The following is a 21442-nucleotide window of genomic DNA, read 5'->3' on the forward strand; positions in this document are numbered from 1 at the left end:
ACATGCAGAATCTGTCTAGCAGAAAATGAGCGTGTTGATACAACAAAACACTTTCCATGAGTTAATGACTTGGGGAACCAGAGAAATCCCGCATATGAAACAATAATGAAGGTCAGTATTGCGAGGAATATTCAGCAAAATGTAGCTCGGAAAAATAATCCTCTGGGAACTAATAGGCCTAAGAAACCAAATATTACCGCCTGCACCAGGAGACCAAACGATGGCCGGGAAGAAGACCATAGCACGCAAGTTGGTCGTGGTCGGAGACGGCAACTGCGGCAAGACCTCCCTCCTGGTGACGTATTGCAACGAGTGTTTCCCGAGCGACTACGTGCCGACCATCTTCGAGACGTACAGCAAATTCGTAGAGTCCAGTGGATACAGGGTAAGAGCATGCGCTATGCAGCGTATTCTATTTGAATGTGGAACAGAAATATATACGCACAAGGAAATCATGGCTAATCAGTGATTAAGAGGGTTTCTGGGAGATCCCTATCATCAGCCTTGCGTCACAAATGGACTAACGAGGCCGGAGGCAACATTGCTGTACCGCATCCGAACGTGCCCAGCGAAGACCACAGCATGGCTATTCAAGATGGGCCTCGTGCGATCACCTCTGTGTTCGTCATGTGCTGTGATAGGGGATGTACACCACTATGTAATGTGTTGTCCAGAGCATCTTGTCGAGCGGTCTGCAATGCTCTCAGCAGTTCGAAAGTTGGCCGCCACACACAACACTCTGGATCACATCGTCTTCCCAATTGGTCATTTGATGCTGCGCAGAGACGTGTCGCGCCTTCTACTGAGCTTTCTTCAGGAGACGGAACAATGCCGACGAACTTCTTACCATTTTCTAGAGCGTTCCCTAAGTCAAAAACGTCCCACGCACTGAATGCGGTTATTTCCGGCATCGCAACAAGTTCCGGAATTCACAATCGTGGAAAAAAAGGCCATAGAAGATTATTTCTCATTGGCTCTAATGCGTTACCAAGGGACTCAAAACGACATTTTTTCTAGGTGGCGAATGAATGCGAGTAGTGGTTTGAGAATGGCGTTTTTTGTTTTACCTGAGTCGAATATAGATAAACTGGGCTTTCTACTGGTTGGAGTATCAATCAAATAGTGATACATACGCGTTGAACACGAAAATAATTGTTAAATACACAAACTGAAAGTCGAGAACTGCCGTCTGACGTTCTAATTATTTCCGTGATGGTTGGAAGTATGTCGTTTACAAACGTAGCTAGTAAGTACTTTTAGTGACAACGCCACATTATGATGTGAAGTTTCCTATAGGGAGTACTGCTGCGGCTAAATTTGTTGTGCTCTAAGAGCTGTGCTGTATTCCGTAAATTTCTCAGTTGTCTAATTGATGTTGTAATTGTCGTCCATCACGAGCAACGTTCCCAAAATAAACCTCGTTTTCAAGGCTGATGGAACGATGATGGGTATGTTGATCGACTGCTTTGCCATCGTACGCAAGTTGTGGTAAGCAGCAGGTCAATGATTATGTAATAATTGAACTACTTGGCATCGTTCACGTGGTGCACTAACGTTTCGTTAGTTCTTTATTACGGATACCGGTAGCATTGTAGTAATGAAGCGTTCATTGTGTGATTTGATGTGCAAATACACTATCTATACATGTCTTAAGAGTTCCACACCAATGCTCAGTTTTTTGCTACTTTCCGTCACCTTTTGTGCATTCACCATATCTCCTTTAGTTACGACCGGGTCTCCGTGCTAACGACGCCACTCTTGTTAAAAGCCTTCTTTGAGTCCTGGCACTTGTGTCGTACAAGTGTACGTGTAATCGCACTATTAGCTTCCAAACATCGTATGCCTTTTATTTATCATAAGTTCATGCCTCATTTCTTCTTTATATGTATCTTCTTTACCGTGAGTAGGTATGTTTAGCAAAATTGATTTAGTCTCCTAATTTGTGTCTGTATTGCTACATCTTGTATAATGTATATCTAACCGGTTTCGCTTCTCGATAGCATGCCCACCTGACAACTTCTAAGCTTTGGGTCCTCTTTTTTGTATTAAATGGTGTTCCAAATTCATTCGCAGTCTTCACACACAGTCGGAAGACTGCGAATGTGTTCGGACCACCATCATCAGGAAGTGCGTTGAGACAGTGCACTGCCTCACCCAGGTTTTAATTGCGAATGCCGAGACAATTCCCAATTCCACAGACAGCTTGTGATCCGGCCGCCCCACCCGTACGCAGGTGCAGCTGTTTCTGTGGGACAGTTCCGGCCAGCAGGACTACGACCGGCTGCGGCCGCTGTCGTACCCGGAGACCAACGTGGTGCTCCTGTGCTTCACCCTGGACGACAGCTACAGCCTGGAAAGCGTCGTGGACAAGTGGGAGCCCGAGATCCGCCACTACCTGCCCAGGGTGCCCATCGTGCTCGTCGGAAACAAGAAGGCGAGTTGGTGTGCAGCACAACGACGTGCAAAATTAGTTACAGAGAAAGAGACCATCTGTGTCTCTTTGAGGCGCACCTTCCATTGCATAGATTACTTCTCCCTACTTCTCCCTTCTTTTTTTATTTTCCTCTTTTTCTGCATTGTTCCCCTTTCCCCCGTACAGGATAGCATAGGCCTTAGCCTGGTTAACATTCCTGCCTTTCCTTTACTTTCTCTCTCTCTCTCTCTTGCTTCTCCCTAGCTGCACAAGTACCGTTTTCTTAATCAGAATCATAATAACTATAATCATGATAGTGGGTTGCTTGTTCATGCACGATAAAGAGAATGACCACCACAGCTCCTTCTGTTCTACATCGGCCCCGCCCAATTCTTCTCCACGAATTATCGTACATCGCGCCTGTACGTTGCATTGTACCTTGTACCTTGTACCCTAAATTATCGTAAAAAATGCTACAGCGCGAAATAAAACACGGACACAGAAAGACGACGGGACGAGCGCTGACTTGCAACTAAATTTAATACGATGAACCTTGCACCTTTTATACACATTCATCATGTTAACATAACTGCAAAAAAATTCTAATCTCTAGTATTACACAACCATGTCAGCACGCGTTCAATGCATTCCCCTGAGGAAATGTGGGTTGTGTACGTCGGTCAAACTGGCAGATGCCTTAATGACCGATTGAGGGAGCACGACAAGAATGTCAAAAAAGCAAACGATGGGTTCTTGGCCATGCATTGCAAATCTTGTGGATGCAAACCTCAGTTTGAAATGTGCGAGGTGATAGGTAGAACCACTGAATTCCACTGCAGTTGCTGGATGGCGCTTCGAGCTCTCCGGCGCGCGGCCGCCGGAAGTTCGAGCGCTCGTCCCGGAAGTCGGGCAAATGGCCCCCGTTCCAGCATAGCGCCTGCTGCGTATGGGCTGGTTTCGCGTGCATTCCGCCAAAAATGCCTCCTTGTTGCGCCTCCAACTGCACAAGCAGACCAGAGAAGTCGTCTGGGAAGACGTTCCACTTGGAAGTATTACAATATTCTGTTCGACGTGCGTGATACGCAGCGAAACGCAAATGTCAAATCAGTGTCGTTAAGCTGTGGCTCTTGTTACGCAGATTCCCTCGCTCTAAGCCGGACTTATACCGGCGTTCGGTGGCAAACTTATACCCTAGTTACAAGGCGAAAGTAACCGCAGTTAAGTTTACCCGGGGTTACTAAACTTGAACTCTGGTTATCGCAAACTGTGGTTTTGGCTGTTAGACGCGAAATTGCGAAAATAAATTACCACACTTTTAACTTCACGATAAAAAACAAAAGAGAAGCAGTGTAGACAAAAAAATATCTTTAAAGCAGTCGCTTCTGACCCAAACGCAACGCACTCGCGTGCGGGGAAGAGAGGGGCTTCCCCAGCAGCTCGCAACCGGCTTGGTTTGCTTAGGTCTGTTCGGTGTTAAGAACTGTCGGCTTAGCATCGCGGTACATATTTGACCGCCGCTATCTCTACAACTGCGAATTACGATCCATAGCACAATTTTTCACCGCACTAACATCAATTTTCTCGCACGCGGAAGTTCTTTTCCGCGATCAAATTGATTTTGAAGAACGGCGATGCGATAAGCTGTTGCTGCCGTGGTCTGGGCCGGTTCGGGCCGCTAGCAGTGCCGTGCGGGCAAACGCGCCGGCGTGTATGCATGCAGGCACGGCCGACGCGGCGCCGATCGTTTCCGAGTGCTGAAAACGCTCCAGGATTGCCTGATATATCCATTTTTGGCGGTACAAATTTAGCACGGCTTTTGTCGTAGTTGATCGGGCGGATCGGGAAACGAGCCGCTGCTGACGAGCAGTCGCGCTGATTGCGAGAGCCATGCAAAGAACGCAAGCGCGTCTTGGGGACAGCTTTGGGGCGCCCGCTATTTGAGAACCTTCGTCTCTTCCAAACGCCAGGTGATTTTAAAGACGATAGTCTTTCTTGGGCTACTTAAACCCAGAAATTTTGGTCTGTCTGTATGTCTGTATGTCTGTCCGTCTGTCTGTCTGTGACCCGATTCAGCCACCCGGCCAAAGCAAAACAATGCCTGCGCAATAGTCTTATATAGTCACAGCTAAATCTACCCGTCTTTGTCCGGTGGAATGCTCATACTTGTCAACATTGTTGAAGAAGAACAAGACATTACGCAAATATGAGACAACAAATCAATACAGAAGTGATATTTGCAGTGTTCCTTTATAAAAAAATCAAACATGCTTGAATTTGCGAAATTAAATACTCCATCAACTGCAGAAAAAGAATTCACTCCGCCGTCGCCTGCTGTCGCTCGCGCCACTATAGCTTCTGGGGCCATTTTAAGAAATCAACCGGCAACAGTTACGCAAGGTTCCACTAGGTAGGTTCCACGTTCTGCTTGCAACGCACGTGGAGTAGGCAAACGCGGTTCTATAAACGCTGAAGTAGGGCGCCTCGATTAACGCGCGTCTTCGCCGAACTGCAGCGTTCGCATCGAGACACCCGGTTTGGAGCAGTGGAACGCGGGAAATTTAAAATGGTTTAAGCAAACCTTTGGCGTCTTTACCTTGGGAGGAGCGCGACGCAAGAGGAACAACATGAGAGGTGAGCGGGAAAGCGAAGGGAGGCATTTACTTCGCAAAAGCCGATAAAGAATCGTCTTTTGACGGCATTTGCAACGAAAGGAGCAGATATGCGGCCATTTTTTTTTTTCGCCTCCGCTGATAGGATGGTAAGCACTTGCGTCCGAACTGACTTGTGCGCTTTTGAGCACTGCGGCGGCGGAAACTGCGGTTAGCGTGACCGAACTGAGGTGGCCAAGCTGCAGTTTACGTTAACCATGGTTAGCGACGTAACTGCAGTTTCGTCTGTCGTGTAACACAGCAAACTGCGGTTTTGTCTAACCGCGGTTCGCTTAAGCGTGGTTAACTGTGCCCGTGTAACCAGGGTATTAGGAAGGGACAAATGGGCTCCATCCCCAGGCAGCAGGCTCTGCAGTACCACTTTACTGACCACTGTTTTGACAGAACGGGCGCATGAACTCGGCTACAGCCTGACGCCGTGCCCACGTTGTTCTCTTTCTAGCATAAATCCCTAACTTAAATTTCTAGCATAAATCCCGTTCTAGCTGCGTCGTCTGCTCTCAAACCAAGACCCAAGTGACATTTTCGTTCTCCTTCGCAATTAAATTCTGCTTCAATATTAACTAACATCGCATCTTTCGGTATAGCATAAGTTGCGATCTGAACGCGATGTGTATAGCCAAAATGCAATAAAGTGATAAAAAATTTCCCCGCATTTCCCCGAGGGGGAGAATGTGAAAGTGCGAATGCACGGTTGTCGGCCCGCTTGCGGCGCTTGCGCTCGGCCCCCGCAGCCCACCGCCTCGCCGCCTTCTCTTCCATCTCTTCCATCGGGTTTGTAGTATCACGTGTACACCACGCAGTTATCAAGCCGCTATAACGCCGCTGAGTCGCCAACGCACGCCGCTGACGACGTAGTTTGAATACGTTAAAGATATAAAGCGCGTTACTAACACTGATATCTGCGTCGCGTCCGTGGCTTAGTCGGTAAAGCGTCGCGCTGCGGCCGCAAAGTCCTCGGATCGAAACCTGGCGCCGGATGCTGTTTTTTTTTACATATAGAGAGGAGGACTGCGGACGCCGCCGCCGCCGCCGGCGGTGGATGGTTTGGGGTCGCTTATAAAGTGCATTGCCAAAATGCGCCAACGGGGACGCTTATCAGCGGTTGAAAAGCGTAGCAGACGCCCGACTTCCGGGACCAGCCGTTGAACTTCCGGTGGCCGTGCGCGCGCCCGGCCGCAACAGCGGCGAAGCGCCATCCAGCAACAAAGTGGAGATCAGTGGGTAGAACCGGTAATCAAACTACTCTGGAAAATATTAAAGTGCACGAAATTTTAAGGCATGGCAGTAAATGTGTATGCCGGGCGTCTATTGCGTTGTCAAAAAAAGAGATAGACTTCCTTTCGAACACGTGCTGCACTTTGCGCATGACGCGAATTGTTGTTTGTATAGATTGTGCCAAGTGCATTGAACGAGTGCTGATATGGTTGTGTAATACTAGAGATTGGAATTTTTTTGTAGTTATAGTGACATGAAGAATGTGTATAAAAGGTGCTGCAAGGTTCATCGTATTAAATTTAGTTGGAAGTCAACGCTCGTCCCGTCGTCTTTCTGTGTCCGTGTTTTATTTAGCGCTGTAGCATCTTTTACACTAAACTACCAACTCGCCCAACAGTACACTTTGTTAGCCTAAATTATCGTTATCGCACTTGTACATTGCCAAAGCTTCTCCCTGCGTCCACCTACGATAAACGATACAGTCCCCTGGACCTCTGTCGCAGCACATGTCCCCCTAACGTTCATTACAATGTCCTCTCACGTCTCGCGTTTGTTCTCAAATACACGTTCATATCAGTGTAACTGCATCCTGATTTTGGGGGTGGTGGCCAGTGTCACTCCGACTGCACTTGCGACGGAAACCTTCTTCTTTAACTGGGCCAGCACATTACTCGAGCTTACACAGAGCAATTGACCGCTGGAAGGCCCTCTTACGATATTGCAGCTCAAGGGAGAGGAGTGAAGGGGGTATATTTGCTCTGCTGCGTCACAGGTCTGACCGCCGCCGTGGTCAGTTGCTTCGCAGCCACTGGAGACTGACGGCCGTGGGTTAATTGGCGTATTCATGGGAGGTTGTGGTCGTTACTACACCGGGGTGGCCAATCCGGCTCTGGTGAGGGAGTGCGTTACCAGCGATGGTCGCCGGGGTCAGGCCGCACCCCAAGCCCCATTCTGCTATTCCCTCAATGCGGTAATTTTTTTTAAATGCAGAGCATTTCTTTAACTCACAATGTCGCCCATCCGTTGGCTATCACGATGTTTGCGGGGATAAATTGGTCTCAGCAGAGGACCGGGGTAATTGGAGAATAATAGAAGAGGCCCTTGCCCTGCAGTGGGCGTATATAGGCTGATTATTATTATTATTATTATTATTATTATTATTATTATTATTATTATTATTATTATTCGCCGCGTGATGGCGCCCAGTAAGGACAAGTGCCTCCTCTGCTGCCTCGCTTTCTTCGGCAGGCAGGAGTTTTTTCGATGTTCTGCGTGTAAACGCCGTGCGCACGGAAAGTGCATTGTTCTTCCGGACGAGGAACTGCAGCGTTTGACCTCCGGTGAGCAGCCGTTCGTCTGTAATCTGTGTGTGTCCGCGGCGTCACCCGCTAGGCCTAGCGACCCCGGTGACCAAACCAGTGAAGACGGTGAGCCAGCGAACATCCCGGCCAAACGAGTGGCGTCCCCTGTCGGAGCATGCTTCAACCCTTCGGCGGACCTACGCGCAGAGGTAGCTGCTTTGAAGAATCTCCTGTCCGAAGCCTGCGACAGCCTCTCTTTTCTTGGGGATGTTGTCACCGAGCTGCGGGAGGAGAACCGGCTTCTGCGGCGGGATAATGTGGCTGGGCTTGCCCATCAGGCTGCAATCGTCGCGTCCCTGCGTGAGGAGGTTCGCTGCCTGCGAGGGGAGCTCGCCCGTCCGCCGCCTTCCCCGAAGCCTGCTAGCCGTTCCACGCTACCGGTGACGTCACCCCACTCCGGTCTCCCCATGAGGTCGTCGTTCGCCGCAGCTGCCGCCGGTGCAGCGGGCGAAGGCGGCCCCCTCCTGTCCTCGACGAAAGCTTCGGCATTCTTAGAACGCTCCAGCGGTCAACCAGGTGCGGTGCTGAGTGATTTGAGTTCCGCATCGGACTGCCCCTTGCCTCCGCCTCTACAGTCCGACACTGCGAGTAATGGCCCGCCGGTGAACTTAGTGAAGAAAAGAAGCCCTCCTCGCGTTGGTGCATCGGAAGCTTCTGAGTTGGTTGTGGTGCGCCGACCGCCGAGCTCCAGGGCCATGTTTGTTTCGAAGTTGTCGGCTAACACGACATCTGGGCAACTGTTGGCCCACTTGTCGAATGTGCAAGTAACGCCATTGTCGTGCAAACGCCTTAAAACCAAGCATGACTCCTATTCCTCTTTTTGTGTAACTGTTGACGCAGAGTGTTTCAGGCGCCTGTGCGACCCGTCTATGTGGCCAAAGGGCTGCCTCTTCAAGCCGTTCCAAGGCAAGCTCCACCCTGGCATGGTGCACAGCTGTGAAACTTCTGAGAATGACCAGTAAGAACGACACTCTCGACATCTATTATCAAAATGCTCGGGGTCTACGTACTAAGTCCTCCGAATTTCTTAGAAATGTTGTGTGCTCCAAATTTTCTACTATTGTTATTACTGAAACTTGGCTTTGCGATGATATATCATCTTCCGACTATTTTCCTCCGACCTATGAAATTTTTAGAAGTGACAGAAAGTTAACTGGGCCTAAGCAAAAGGGTGGCGGTGTTCTCATTGCCATCGATCGCTCAGTGCAATGCGTGCGGCGTGCAGACCTCGAGACTGAGGAATCAGTCTGGCTTGAGGTAGGCCTCAAGAGGGGCGAGAAGCTGCTCATCGGTGCATTCTATATAACCCCGGATATCTTACCTGCTGAATATAATCTCAAGCTCACATCTATTGAAAATGTTTCCAATTCACACTCCAACCATAAGCTAATTATACTTGGGGACTTCAACACCCCAGGTATTCACTGGAACAGTCTTTCATTTCAGCATAAAAACCATTATGCAGCGCAGAAATGCACCATGTTATTAGATTTTCAATCATTCACCTCCTTGCAGCAGTTCTGCCACATAGAAAACTTCTGTGGTAATGTCCTAGATGTGTGCTTCTCGAACTTGAAAAACGTACAAGTGTGTGCCTCCGAAATATCTCTTGTACGCCCCGACAAGTTTCACCCCCCTCTTATTGTCTCTATCTCTGTCGCTGCCCAGCATTGCTATGGTGGTGTTGACGATTGTGCAGTCCCGCGATATGCTTTCAAGCGTGGAGATTATGTTGGGCTCTATCACTTTTATTCATCTGCTGAATGGTCTAGTGTTTTTGATGTCAATGATGTTGACGAACAGGTTCGACGTTTTACCGAAATTGTCAGGAGTGGCATGGAAAAGTACATCCCTTTTTATAAGCCTGTTCATTCCAAATTTCCCCACTGGTTCTCTAAAGAACTTCGAAGTTCGCTTAAACTTAAGGACAGTGCCCACAAAAAGGCCAAGTGGTCTGGGCTTGACAAGTGGAAAGCGGATTTTAGTCGGTATCGCTCACTTTGTAAAAGCCTCTACCGGCGTGACCACCAGCTCTATATAGAGTCGTTAGAGGCTTCTGCGTCTCAGAAACCGGCTGACTTCTGGAGGTATGTACGCGGCCGTTCTAAGGCGTCTAAAGAACACATTAGTCTGATTAATTCCGATGGGGAACAGGTTGAGGATGTCGCCACGAGCTTTGCTCAGTACTTTCATTCTGTCTTTCAACTGCCAGATGGTCCCGACGAACGCCTATCGTTTAATAATATGTCTAATTTTAGTATACTTATGTTCGATGAAAAACTTGTCAATGATAGCCTTAAACGGATGAAACCGTCATTTTCCTGTGGTGCAGACGGAATTCCAGCAGCCCTCATGAAGGCTTACGGCAACATTTTTGTGCCTGTCTTAACTTCCATTTATAATAACTGTTTGCTTTTCGGCAAATTTCCTCGTGCATGGAAGATTGCTCGAATTTTTCCAATATTTAAGTCTGGTGATAAGTCAGCCGTTACCAACTATCGCCCAATCTCACTCCTTTGTGTCGCCTCAAAACTCTTTGAGTCAGCTCTGCACAACGTTCTTGCTGCCTGCGTCAAGAACTTTCTGATACCAAATCAGCACGGCTTTTTCTCGGGTCGATCGACGGTTACAAATCTTGCAAGCTTCATGACTCAGGCCTCGGCTGCAGTTTGTGAAAACGGCCAGTTGGATGTAATTTATTTTGACCTCAGTAAGGCGTTTGATGTAGTGAACCATAAATTATTAATTAACAAGCTTACTATGTCCGGTGTTGATGCAAGTCTTGTTGCCTTGTTGTCCAACTATCTCCTTGACCGGTCCTTTTACGTAGATGTAAACTTCAAAAGGTCTAGTGTTTACACTGCAACGAGTGGTGTACCTCAGGGTTCTGTGCTGGGTCCACTATTGTTTTCTATCTTTATCAATGATGTGTCAACAGTGTTAACAAAATCTTCATTTCTTCTCTATGCTGATGATGTCAAACTATTTAGGCACATTAGCAGTTTTCAGGACTGCTGTGCCTTGCAGAGGGATGTGTCGGAATTATCGGTCTGGTGCAGCAAAAACTGTCTAATTTTAAATCCAGCTAAAACAAAGGTTGTCACGTACAGCCGGAAAACCCATCGTCTACTGTTTTCCTACAGTATAGCGGGAGCTCCTTTGCAAAGGGTTGAGGAGATTAGGGACCTCGGGGTTCTTTTCGACAGTACCCTCTCTTTTTCTTCTCATATTAGGCTCATCACCCGGCGAGCGCTCCGAAGTCTTGGAAATGTGTGTCGGATTACAAAGGAATTCTCTTCTCCAGATCCATTTCTAATGCTATACAATGCAATATGTATCCCCCAGTTAGAATATGCTTCTGTTGCCTGGAACGGCATCTCCAAATCTAGTAGTGAATTAATAGAACGTGTGCAGAAGAAGTTTTTATCCATATTTAAGCACCGTCATCACAATCACAGTCCGGGTCCTGATTCTGACTTACCCATAGTTCCTTCCATTCCTTCGTTGACCTGCAGACGTATGCGTGCAGACCTTACATTTCTTCACAAAATTGTTCATGGTGACCTTTCTTGCGCAGACCTGCTTAACTGTTTAGAGTTTAGTGTTCCACAGAGGCCCACCAGGTCGCATCGCCCTTTCTTGACCGCTGCGCGCAACTCCAATCATTCTCCTGTGCGCAGAATACAGAATTGCTACAACCGCTTCTCTGAACGCCTTGACATCTTTCAAAGCTCCTTTACAATTTACCGTACTGCTTTGTTGAACACAGTATGTTAAACATCTATGATATCTCTGTCGTTCGTTTTTCTGTTTTTTTTATTGCTGAAATTTCGTTTCTCTGTGGTTCTGTTTAACCAATATAGTTGCCTGTTTTTGAAACTGTTTACTTATCATGCTTGTCTTATCATTTGTCTCTATACTTTGTCATTGTTTTTGTCGTCTTACTGTTAAACTTTGTTCTCTGCTTGTTGTGTATTCATTACAATAAGCTGAGCCACAAAGGCATCTTCTTTTTCTTTTTTACCTGTACCCAGGCTCCGCCTGTGCTTTATTTCTGTAATTTTCGCTACTTCAATTTGTGTGTGTGTTGTCGCTTGTTTGTTTCTTTCAATATGTTTCTTGTATTTTGTTTTCATGTAACTATCCGTGCGCCAGCACCCAGGCCTCTGGCTGTTCCTGGGCACGTAAATAAACATGATTGATTGATTGATTGATTGATTGATTGATTATTATTGCAGGTATTCTAGAGAGTTTAAAGGTCCTCTTCCTTTTTTAAAGTTGTATTCGGCTCTCTGCCTACCTCTTCTCGAATACGGCTCTGTTGTTTGGAATGGAACTTGCAAGTCCAATAGTGACCGTATCGAAAGAGTTCAAAATAAGTTCCTCTTTATCTTTAAGCACCGCTTCCATCATGTGCTAGAAGACGCTAACGGCAGTGTGCCTTTTCTGAAAAGTCTTCCTTCCCTTCGGTGTCGACGAATGCGAGCTGATATTATCTTTCTTTATAAACTTCTTCATGGGGATATTTTGTGTGACGACTTGGTTACACTTATCAATGTCAACTTGCCGAACAAACTTTTCCGAACATTTCGAACTTTTAGAACAGATGCTTTAAGTAGAAGACGCTCGTCCATCTGCAGAATACAATGTGCATATAATGAATATTCTGATCGTCTTGATATATTTCAGAGCTCTTTTTCTTTGTTCTCAAACGACTTGAAAACTGTTGTAGCTTAAGTGCCTTTAGTCATTGCAAATTTATGTGCTGTATTTATTTTAGGCAAATCATGTTCTTGTTTGTTTGTTTTTCACATTTCCTGGTTTTGCGTTGCTTGAATTTCTGTAGGTTTGAGTGCCAGTGCTTGTAATGCTGAACTTCTTTCAAAGTTGAAACTTCCGAACATTTTGTTATAAAACCTTCGTGTTATGCGTATAACTTATCGCTGTCATGTTCAGTGAGTATTTCCTGTTTTTCACGTGCCTTGAACATTTCGCTGTCCGAGTGTCATGGCTTGCAACGCTAGGTCTCCTGTTTCTTTTCTTTTCTTTTCTTTTCTTTTTTTTTTTGCTGTTTTGCTTTCTGAGATTACTGTAACTATCTTTACTTTATTGTTTCTTTCATGCATACAGTTTTGTGTGTTGTGTTGTCTTGATTTTAGTTTGTTTTTATGTACGATTTGTATATGGTGTACCAGTACCAAGACCCTAGGGTTGTTCCTGGGCACCGAAAATAAAGGTTGATTGATTGATTGATTGATTGATTATTATTATTATTATTATTATTATTATTATTTACCGGAGGAACTTGTGCCCGCAATCACTATGATCCCACAGCTAGAACAAGCGAGTTTCGACTGCGTGATTTCCGCCTTTAAGTCCCGGCTCATCGGAGCAACCCGAGGATGCTTCGTCCTCTGTTTAATAACTAGCTTCATAACGAGACGCAGTCACATAGGCCTAGTGGGTCCTTTGGCCCGCAACATTGAAGTCGTGGCAATGTATACGGCACAAGGGTTGTCGGAACGGGAGTTTGATAGGGCGTTCTTTGCTCTAAAGAAGGTTTAGGAACCTGGAAGGCCGATGACACGTCTCGGGTCACCTCCATTGCAGGACATCCGCGACGACTACAGCCCGCCGCAGGTGCTTCCCCGCCGCTACGAGCGTCCCGTGACCACGTCCGAGGGGAAGGCTGTGGCGAGCAGCATTCACGCAGCGGCTTACGTCGAGTGCTCGGCGCTCAGAATGACCGGCGTGCGGGAGGTCTTCGACGCGGCCATCAAGGCGTCGCTCCAGCCGCAGGTTGGGACATTTTACACTGTACACCAACCTTGCATTTAAGAAAAACGCAAGAAGGACGAGCGGTGGGTTTGTTGTATTCCAGAGACGACTTCAGAAACTGCTCTTTCGTGAGCTACGCGTAAGCTCGATGTGTGAACGGCCTGCCAGTTGTTCCGCAAGCACTCTTAAAACGGCAGCCTTAAAACGGCAAAAGCAGCCTTAAAACGGCAAAAATAAAAATGGGGGTGGAATAAAATTGAATTCACCTCATGTACTAATCGATTAATGCGGCATGCAATGCGATGAACGCGCAACCTGTGAACCACCACGGTAACAGAATGAATACGCAAAGACGTAGGAATACAGATAATATTGATTTTGATACAGACTGATGATTAAAAATATAAATTTTGGCGGCTAATAATGGACTTCGGTAGCCCAGGATAGGAGCAGGTGGAAGGACAGGAGAGGCCTTCGTCTTGGAGTGTACAAAAATAGGTTGAAAAAGATGTTGAAGAAGTTGCCAACATAGATTCAAATACTGGCAGCATTTGCAGGCATACATCAACTTTCGGCCCACTTTCATCTCGTTGAAACTATACACCGGTAATGCCGATGCGCTGGGGGCCTACAGCGCATTACTGATGCCTTTTGAGATAAAACCTGCTTTAATGCACCACGTTTCACCACGCTGTGGTTCCGAATTAGCCCAAATATAGCTAAATGATCACAAGGTGCGCAGAGTATTCCATCATAGCGACACTTTGCAATATTTGGCATATCGAATTACCACTATGTATAACTATTTTCCAATCTACTTCAGAGCAGACACATCTAGGTTAATGCATATGCACGGATACACATGCACGAACAGACCGTATACATCACAAGTAATGTTTGCATCGCTTCCACCATAACTTCATAGATATATATTGCAGCAGGTCAGCAAGAACTTCTCAACTCTTCATCTCCTTTGTTTCTTTTGCAGCGCCACCGACAGACGAAACGGCAGTGCCGTCTGCTGTAGGTGGCACCAAGCATCAGCTGTTCCTGGTCGACATCAAGAACTAATTAACATTTTTATGCTAATCCATGATCACCCCACATCACTTTACACATTTTTCGAAAGCCACAGCATAAGAAAAAAAAAGTAAATAAAATCAAACTTTTTCCCCCACCTTTTGTCAACTCTACAGATTTCGCAAGCTGTACATGTTCACTGCAATGTCCTCGTCAGGGCTCCTGCGGGTCGGTACTGTTTCTATAGTCAGTGGAACTTTGTCTAAGCGGGAATCGCCACTATATGGTGCTTGTGAAAGTCTCAGCGTTCGTATCAGCCCGTCATAAGGATCATGACCAGGGGCCAATGTATGGAATGTCGGAAAACGTCCGGATGGGTTGGCTTAATTTCTCACATGGTCGCCCGTGATTGGCTGTGCATGCCTTCATCCGGGACTTTTCGCGCACGCAGCGAGAATCACGAGAGATATCAATCCGCCGGATGTTTCCCGGCATAGCACAAAGTTTTCTTCCATTGTTACGCTTGCAAAATATGTAAAGAGCTGGGGAGAGCCACCATTTTTTCAGGAACAGTGGAATCATAAGTTCCTCATTATGGCACTACTCACGTTAGCTTGCAGCGAGATAAAACTTCGCTGTCCTGTGCACGAGCACACCGTTTTTTGTTTTTGTTTTGTTTTTTTGCTAAACCGAACCTCAGCGAAGAACATCGAGCATTGAGCGATGGGACAGCCTTGAAGTACTTCAAGGAATGAGATCTTGTTCCGTGGAGTTTGCCGTTGACCTAAATAGGCTCTTTATGACGATGATGAAAGCAGCGGGAGCAAAGTAAATTTAACGCAATGTCTATAGTTCATGCCACAAGCTACGTCCAGCACTGTGGAGACTGCATTGTTGTCAACAGTGCGCCCACTGAGGGTGCCTAACTCCCCATGAAGGGGGCCCTGAAAGGACATTTCCTTTTCCCCTCTCGGCAGGTGGAATCGCAAGGCCACGGCGCTTCTTGTCGCATCCTTCGCTGTGAGTTAGGCGCCTTGAGTAGGCGGACTGTTGACAACGATGTAGCCTCCGCAGTGCTGCACGTAACTTGCGGTGTGAAATATAGAGCGGCGTCTGACGGCACTCCAGATCAGCGCTACAGCCATGCCTACAGTGTCGTCCGACGACATTCGAATATTTAAGACAGAGCTGACACAGGCCAGAGCATCTGCCATTGTGGTGTCGAGGTTCCGTCTTGGCTTCCTGTGATAAAGAATGGTATTTCAAGTCCAGGTCCCCAACCTCCCCGGTAGAACTAGTTTGGACCCCGGCTCATGCCGGCCTTGGGGGAAATGAGGCAGCCCACGTCGTCGCTCGAGGACTTACCATCCGAGCGGGCCCCAGCCTCGTTCCCTATTACACTCCCCATTTCAACTAGTCTAATTACAAGGAAAGATGACTGAGGGGCAAACTTTTTGCGGAGAAAAGTAATACCATGGGGCCAGATCTGCCAGGGACAGACTTACAACTTACCACGATCTCGTCAGTCATTACCGCCTCGCCCACCGCAAACACCCCCCTGCCCATTCTCAGCTCACCCACGCGCAGGAACGCACATGGAGACTCATCCAGACTCACACTCTCCCTTGCCGAGCGGTACTTCAACACATCCACCCGTCCCTTTACCCTTCCCCCATTGTCCTGCCTTTGGCACACGCTCCACTGTATCCAGTGTGGGGCTAAAGACTCTTTCCCTCTAATTTCCTCCGACGAGATGTGGGAGGGGGCGCTGGGTAGCTCTAACCTAGGGACACAATTCTCCCTCGTGGACAGGGCGACACTAGTCGCCGCCAGGCTGGAGCCTGCGGCCACCGTTAAACCTACTGCAAATAATAAAGCTTTCTCTCTCTCTCTCTCTCTCTCTCTCTCTCTCTCTCTCTCGAGTCCAGCTCTCACTTCCTTCATTTTCTTTACATCTGAATTTTTAATTATAATTTTCATGGCTTAGGTTAGTTTTTAGTGTTTTAGGTGTTTTTTTGCATTCATCAGGTTATTTTTGGTTATTTTACGTTACGGGACGCACACAAATCATTTTGTAAACTTTAGCATTTATTCACAATGCCGTATTTCGCCCAGCGGCGAGTCAAAAATGCTGTGCACGCGTGCCGAAGCGACGAGCAGTTTGGATTTGTCGGGGTTTTTTTGGTGCCATTTTTCTGCCCCGTCCCAGTATGGACGGTTACAGTCTCAGACTCACCGCGCAATGGCGAAGCAAAGAAACCCGCCCGCATCTTCCCACGGGGGGAACTCGAGTAAATTCGTCGCAGAGTGGTGGGGGTATCGCGTGAATGTTGCGTAATTGGGTATGGTTCGGGAATGCTTAATTGTTATTTCGTCTTTATTATTCTTATTTATTGAATGAAGGAGAAGCGAAGGCAAGGAGTGTAAAGTTAAAGTCTGTCTTTATTGCTTGGTGCCGTCAAGCAAAGCGTCAAGTCAAGCGAAAGCCAAGCAAAGACGCCGTTGACTGAATTCCGAACGCGCGCTCCGCCGCTTATATACACACCGCCCGCGTTCGAGGGAGAGGAGTGTGGGGGAGAGACGAGCATGCGCACACTTCCGTACACAAGCGCGCGAACTTTCCACGCACCCACCACGCCGTTATCACGTGTACACGCCCTGCCGCCGTTACTGTTGAGCGCGACGCAGCGCACGGGATACGACACATGCGCGCACAGACGCGCTCCCCCCGCACCACCGCAGCTGTTGTTGAGAGCGACGGAGCGCACGGGGTACACGCGCTCCTCCCGCACCGCCGCACCTGTTGTTGAGAGCGAGGTGGGTACGGGGGAGAGACGCGCACCTGCGCCTCGACGCGACGCGCATGCGCAGTGAGCGTGTCGACGGCGCCGACAACATCGACGAGTGACATCGCGAGCCTAAGAAATGCTCCGCATTTAAAATTTATTTCGGTGAGGGGCCGGTAGGAGGAGGGTTGCCTCTGCTATAATCTTGATTGTGGGATTTAACGCGCCGACGCGCACAGGCGATGAGGCGCGCCGTAGTGGAGGACTCCGAATTAATTTTGACCACCTGGGGATCTCTTTACGTGTGCCGAAATTTTGAACACACGGGCATTTTCACTTATTGCCTCCATCAGAAAAGCGACCGCCAGAGCACAGCGCCGCCACTGAGCCGCGGCGGCGGGCTAAACGAGATTTTTTGAAAACCTATACGTTGTTGGAAAGCCAGGGGCTGACTCCACTGTTGCGAACCGTGGTAGCGTGGTCGATGTGGGCCGAGGTTGGTGAAGTGCCGGGGCAGTCATGATGGGCAAGTTGACGAAGAAGAAAACTTTATATACAAGTATTTACATCTTGGTATGAGAGCGGGCAGTGCGCTCCTGCGCGCGCGAGATTAAATAGGCACATTGGGTCCATTCCCCTTCACCCCTTTTCTCCGGCTGACGTCCGGATGCACCAATCACAGAACATGGCACTGATGGCAGCGCCACCACGAAAACACAAACGCGCACACGCACTAGAGACCCCTCCTCTCCTGGGCAGGTGAGCGCCAGGTTGCTCCCGCCGTGGGAATCCGCCGTGGTCAGCGCCCCCTTTGTCCTGGCGATGTTGCACTACCACGAAGACGCCTTGCATCCCTCGGTGGCAATATTCTTCGAGTGGCCTATTGAAGACAACACGCCACAAAGGAGCGTGACAATAAAGCGCGGGCACGCCGCCGAGGCTTGCAGTGCAGGGCGCCAAGCAATGCCATTGTTAGCACTTGCCATTGTTAGCGGTTGGCGCCTGAGAATCCACGAGGCCACTGAAAGGCGCATAATTCAAGTAGCTGCATAGTTCGGGCCTGTGAATACGCCGGTTTGTGGAAAGTCGATGACGGATGTATAGCCACGTAGCCGCATAGTCGCCACTGTGAATACGCTGGTTCGTGGAAACTCGATGACTGAGGGTCAAAGGCAGGTTTTCGAGGAATCAATGTCGCAACAACGTATACTTGCTCATCGGATATAGTCATTGGCAGAGAAACCTGGCCCTCGGATGTCATTACAGACAGCGAGTTCCCATTTCCTCGTCCGCTTGTTATATTTCGTAAAGATAGAAGTAGGTCCCGGACAGGAGGCGCTACTACGTACTAAAACAGGACTACCAGCATACACTAAACACATTGACCCCTTTCTCGAACTAGTCTGCATATTTGCCACCATTGCTTCTGCCAGTTGTGTGACTGGGCGTGTAACCGCCCCCCAGATTGTCAGAACGAGTTGACTTCTAATTGTTGGAGCAAGTTTCTGCTAAGTTCTCGAATCGTAGGGTGGTAATTTTTGCTGGCACCGTCAGCTATCCCAACATTGACTAGTCGAGAGTATCAATTAAGACCCCTTACAACCGAGGCAAATACGTTCGCTTTCTTCAGTTCACTCAACTTCACAACCTCATTAGAGAGAGAGAGAGAGAGAGAGAGAGAGAGAGAGAGAGAGAGAGAGAGAGAGAGAGAGAGAGAGAAAAAATTCTTTAATGAGAGCGAAGAGGTCAGCCCTGCATAATGCTGGGCTTGCTACTTCAGATGGTTGGTGAACATGTGATAAGGGTTGTATGCTTACATGAATAATACAAATAAGAAAAAGAGAGAAAAAAAACGAAAGGAACTCCACCAGACAGACACAAGAACACACATAAAAAACAGCCACAGGCAGTCACAGGCTGGAGTCGAGTCCAGAGCCTCTGAGGAAACGTGCAAGAGCTTTAAAACCCCGCACTGCCCTGTCTTCGCTGTTCCAGGGGCCGAAAAAGTCCTCCATGCTGACAGTTCTCGTCCGTAATAAACTTCGCGCTGTCGTTCGCGCCGAGGTAAAACGTGGACAAACGCAGAACAGGTGTTGAGTGTCTTCTCGTACACCACAAAGCGTACACAGAGGTGATGCCATCAGACCGATTTTGTTAAGAAAGGTTTTTGTATAGGCTACTTTGAGGCGCAGGCGATGTATAGCACACTCTGTTTGCCTCGATAAACCGTGAGGCATACGAAACGTACACTGCGGGTCGATAGCGAAAAGGGGGGCGTACTTCAGGTCCGGGTTCCGCCAGTGCTCCAATTGCATGCGCCGTCCAAGAGTTGTGGCTATACCGTTGATGTCCTCCTTGGATAAAGGGAGTTGTACTGGTGAGCTTGTGGAATGGCCCTGGCGTGCGAGCCGATCCAATATCACATTGCCCGTGATGCCGCAGTGTCCTGGCAGCCACTTGAAAGAAATAGTGTGCCCGTTGCGGAGTACCTCAGTGTGTATGACGTTGATTTCTTGTATCAATTGGCCTTGATTACTTCCACGCTTGAGAAGCGTTTGTAGCGCAGAGCGGGAGTCCAGGAAAATTACCCAAGGTTTTGGAGGGCAGTCCCTGACAATCTGCAGCGCAGCTCTTACTGCTGCCAGCTCGGTTTTTGTAGCCGATGTCTTGTGGCTGAGCTTTTGGCTCACAGAGACCCCCGAAGATGGCACCCATACACCTATGGCGGAAGATTCAGAAGTCACGGACCCATCAGCATATACGTGGGTATACCCGCCATAGCAGCGAGATATATGCTGAAGTGTGTAGTAGGTCAAGGCCGGTGGAGACATCGCTGACCTTTTCCCGATTCCAGGCACTGTTGTTGTTATTGACCACGTAGAAAATTGCCAAGGTGGTAACTCGGGTCTAATAGGACGTTGATAGTAAACCGGCAGAAATCCATGCACATGACTTCTGGAGCTATCTGCCAAATGATGGGCAAATGAACCGCTAACATGGCGGAGGCAGACACGGATATTTTCTTGTCTTAATAGTACCCTGACTGAGAGGCATCTCGCTTCACAAAGTGTCCAGGACGTTGAAGTGCACTTAGGGAGTCCCAGGCAAATACGCAGAGCTTGCGCCTGTAGTGCCTCTAGCTGATTGACGTTGCTCTTGGACAGTGAACCGAGGGTAGGCAGGCTGTAGCGAAGCAGACCAATAAAGAGTGCCCTGTAGAGTTGTAGCAGCGAAGCAACCGAGCAACCCCATGCAGTGCCTGCAAGCATCCGTAGGATGTACACGAAAGACTGTAGTTTGTCTTTTATGCATAGAATATGATAAGTCCATGACATTGACCTGCCAAATACAATGCCTAAGAATCGATGACATCGCACATATGGTATGGTGCAGCCTGCTACAGTCAGGGCATATCGAGACATGTCTAGCTTGTGCAAGAACCTACCCGAGAAAAGCATAGCTTAGATTTAACTTTAACAAAGCACTCAGTCAACGCTTGGTTCATGTTTTGGATGAGAATAGTGATCAAAAATCGTTCATTGCTTGCTGTCGCTGTCGCGCCTAGATAAAACGGTAAAATTAAAACGCTTGCGGAACTACGCATCCGTGGACCTTGATGAAATGAACAGTATGCTCACAGATTTCACCCTCCACTTTCTAAGTAATTTTGAGAGTAGCTCAATCAACGAAAACTGGTGTTTCTATCGCGACAAACCAAAAGAAATAAAAATATACGGGCACTAAAAGAAATAAAAAAATACGGGCATTCCCACACTGACTGTTAAAAAACAAAGCAATGATCCTTGTTTTACGTAAGATGTGAAGATCTACTTAAATATGAAAAACGAGCGTGTATGAAGGCTTCGCGAACCAAATCGGTAACCGAATGGCTGTAGTACAAAAAGCTTGATAAAGTGGCAAAGACAGCGATTTTGGAAGCAAAAGATTCCTTAATTCTACTTTACCAACCCTACTAAAAACCGACCCAAAGACGTTCTGGCGCACAGTGAAACCGAAGACCGTTAACTCAGTTCCTGCATTAAAAACTTCTGATGGCAATTTACTATTATTGGACCAGTGCGCCGAGATTTTATATAAGCATTTTAGTGATGTATTCTCGTACGAACTTCCCATTTGTGAATCATTATCTCTAACAGAAGCAGAAATACGACATTCCTTTCCTGAAATAGCTATCAC

General features: G+C 47.8%; 1 protein-coding gene across 3 annotated transcripts in view; it reads left to right on the forward strand.

The window, feature by feature from the left end:
* LOC144159521 (ras-like GTP-binding protein Rho1) overlaps positions 1-14611 on the forward strand; it is a 66128-nt gene extending 51517 nt beyond the window's left edge. For 2 of the 3 annotated variants that reach the window (XM_077691072.1, XM_077691070.1), the window contains exons 2-5: positions 210-385; positions 2234-2434; positions 13272-13460; positions 14428-14611. In XM_077691072.1, the coding sequence (XP_077547198.1) occupies positions 221-385; positions 2234-2434; positions 13272-13460; positions 14428-14466 (594 nt within the window). In that variant the 5' untranslated portion in view covers positions 210-220 and the 3' untranslated portion in view covers positions 14467-14611. The remainder of the gene's footprint in view (positions 1-209; positions 386-2233; positions 2435-13271; positions 13461-14427) is intronic. The other variant, XM_077691071.1, reaches the window with a different exon arrangement.
* The last annotated feature ends 6831 nt before the right edge of the window (positions 14612-21442 follow it).

This window comes from Haemaphysalis longicornis, unplaced genomic scaffold (assembly GCF_048455015.1).
Source record: "Haemaphysalis longicornis isolate Haplotype H1 unplaced genomic scaffold, Haemaphysalis longicornis Haplotype H1 scaffold_10, whole genome shotgun sequence".
In the NCBI taxonomy this organism is placed as follows: domain Eukaryota; kingdom Metazoa; phylum Arthropoda; class Arachnida; order Ixodida; family Ixodidae; genus Haemaphysalis; species Haemaphysalis longicornis.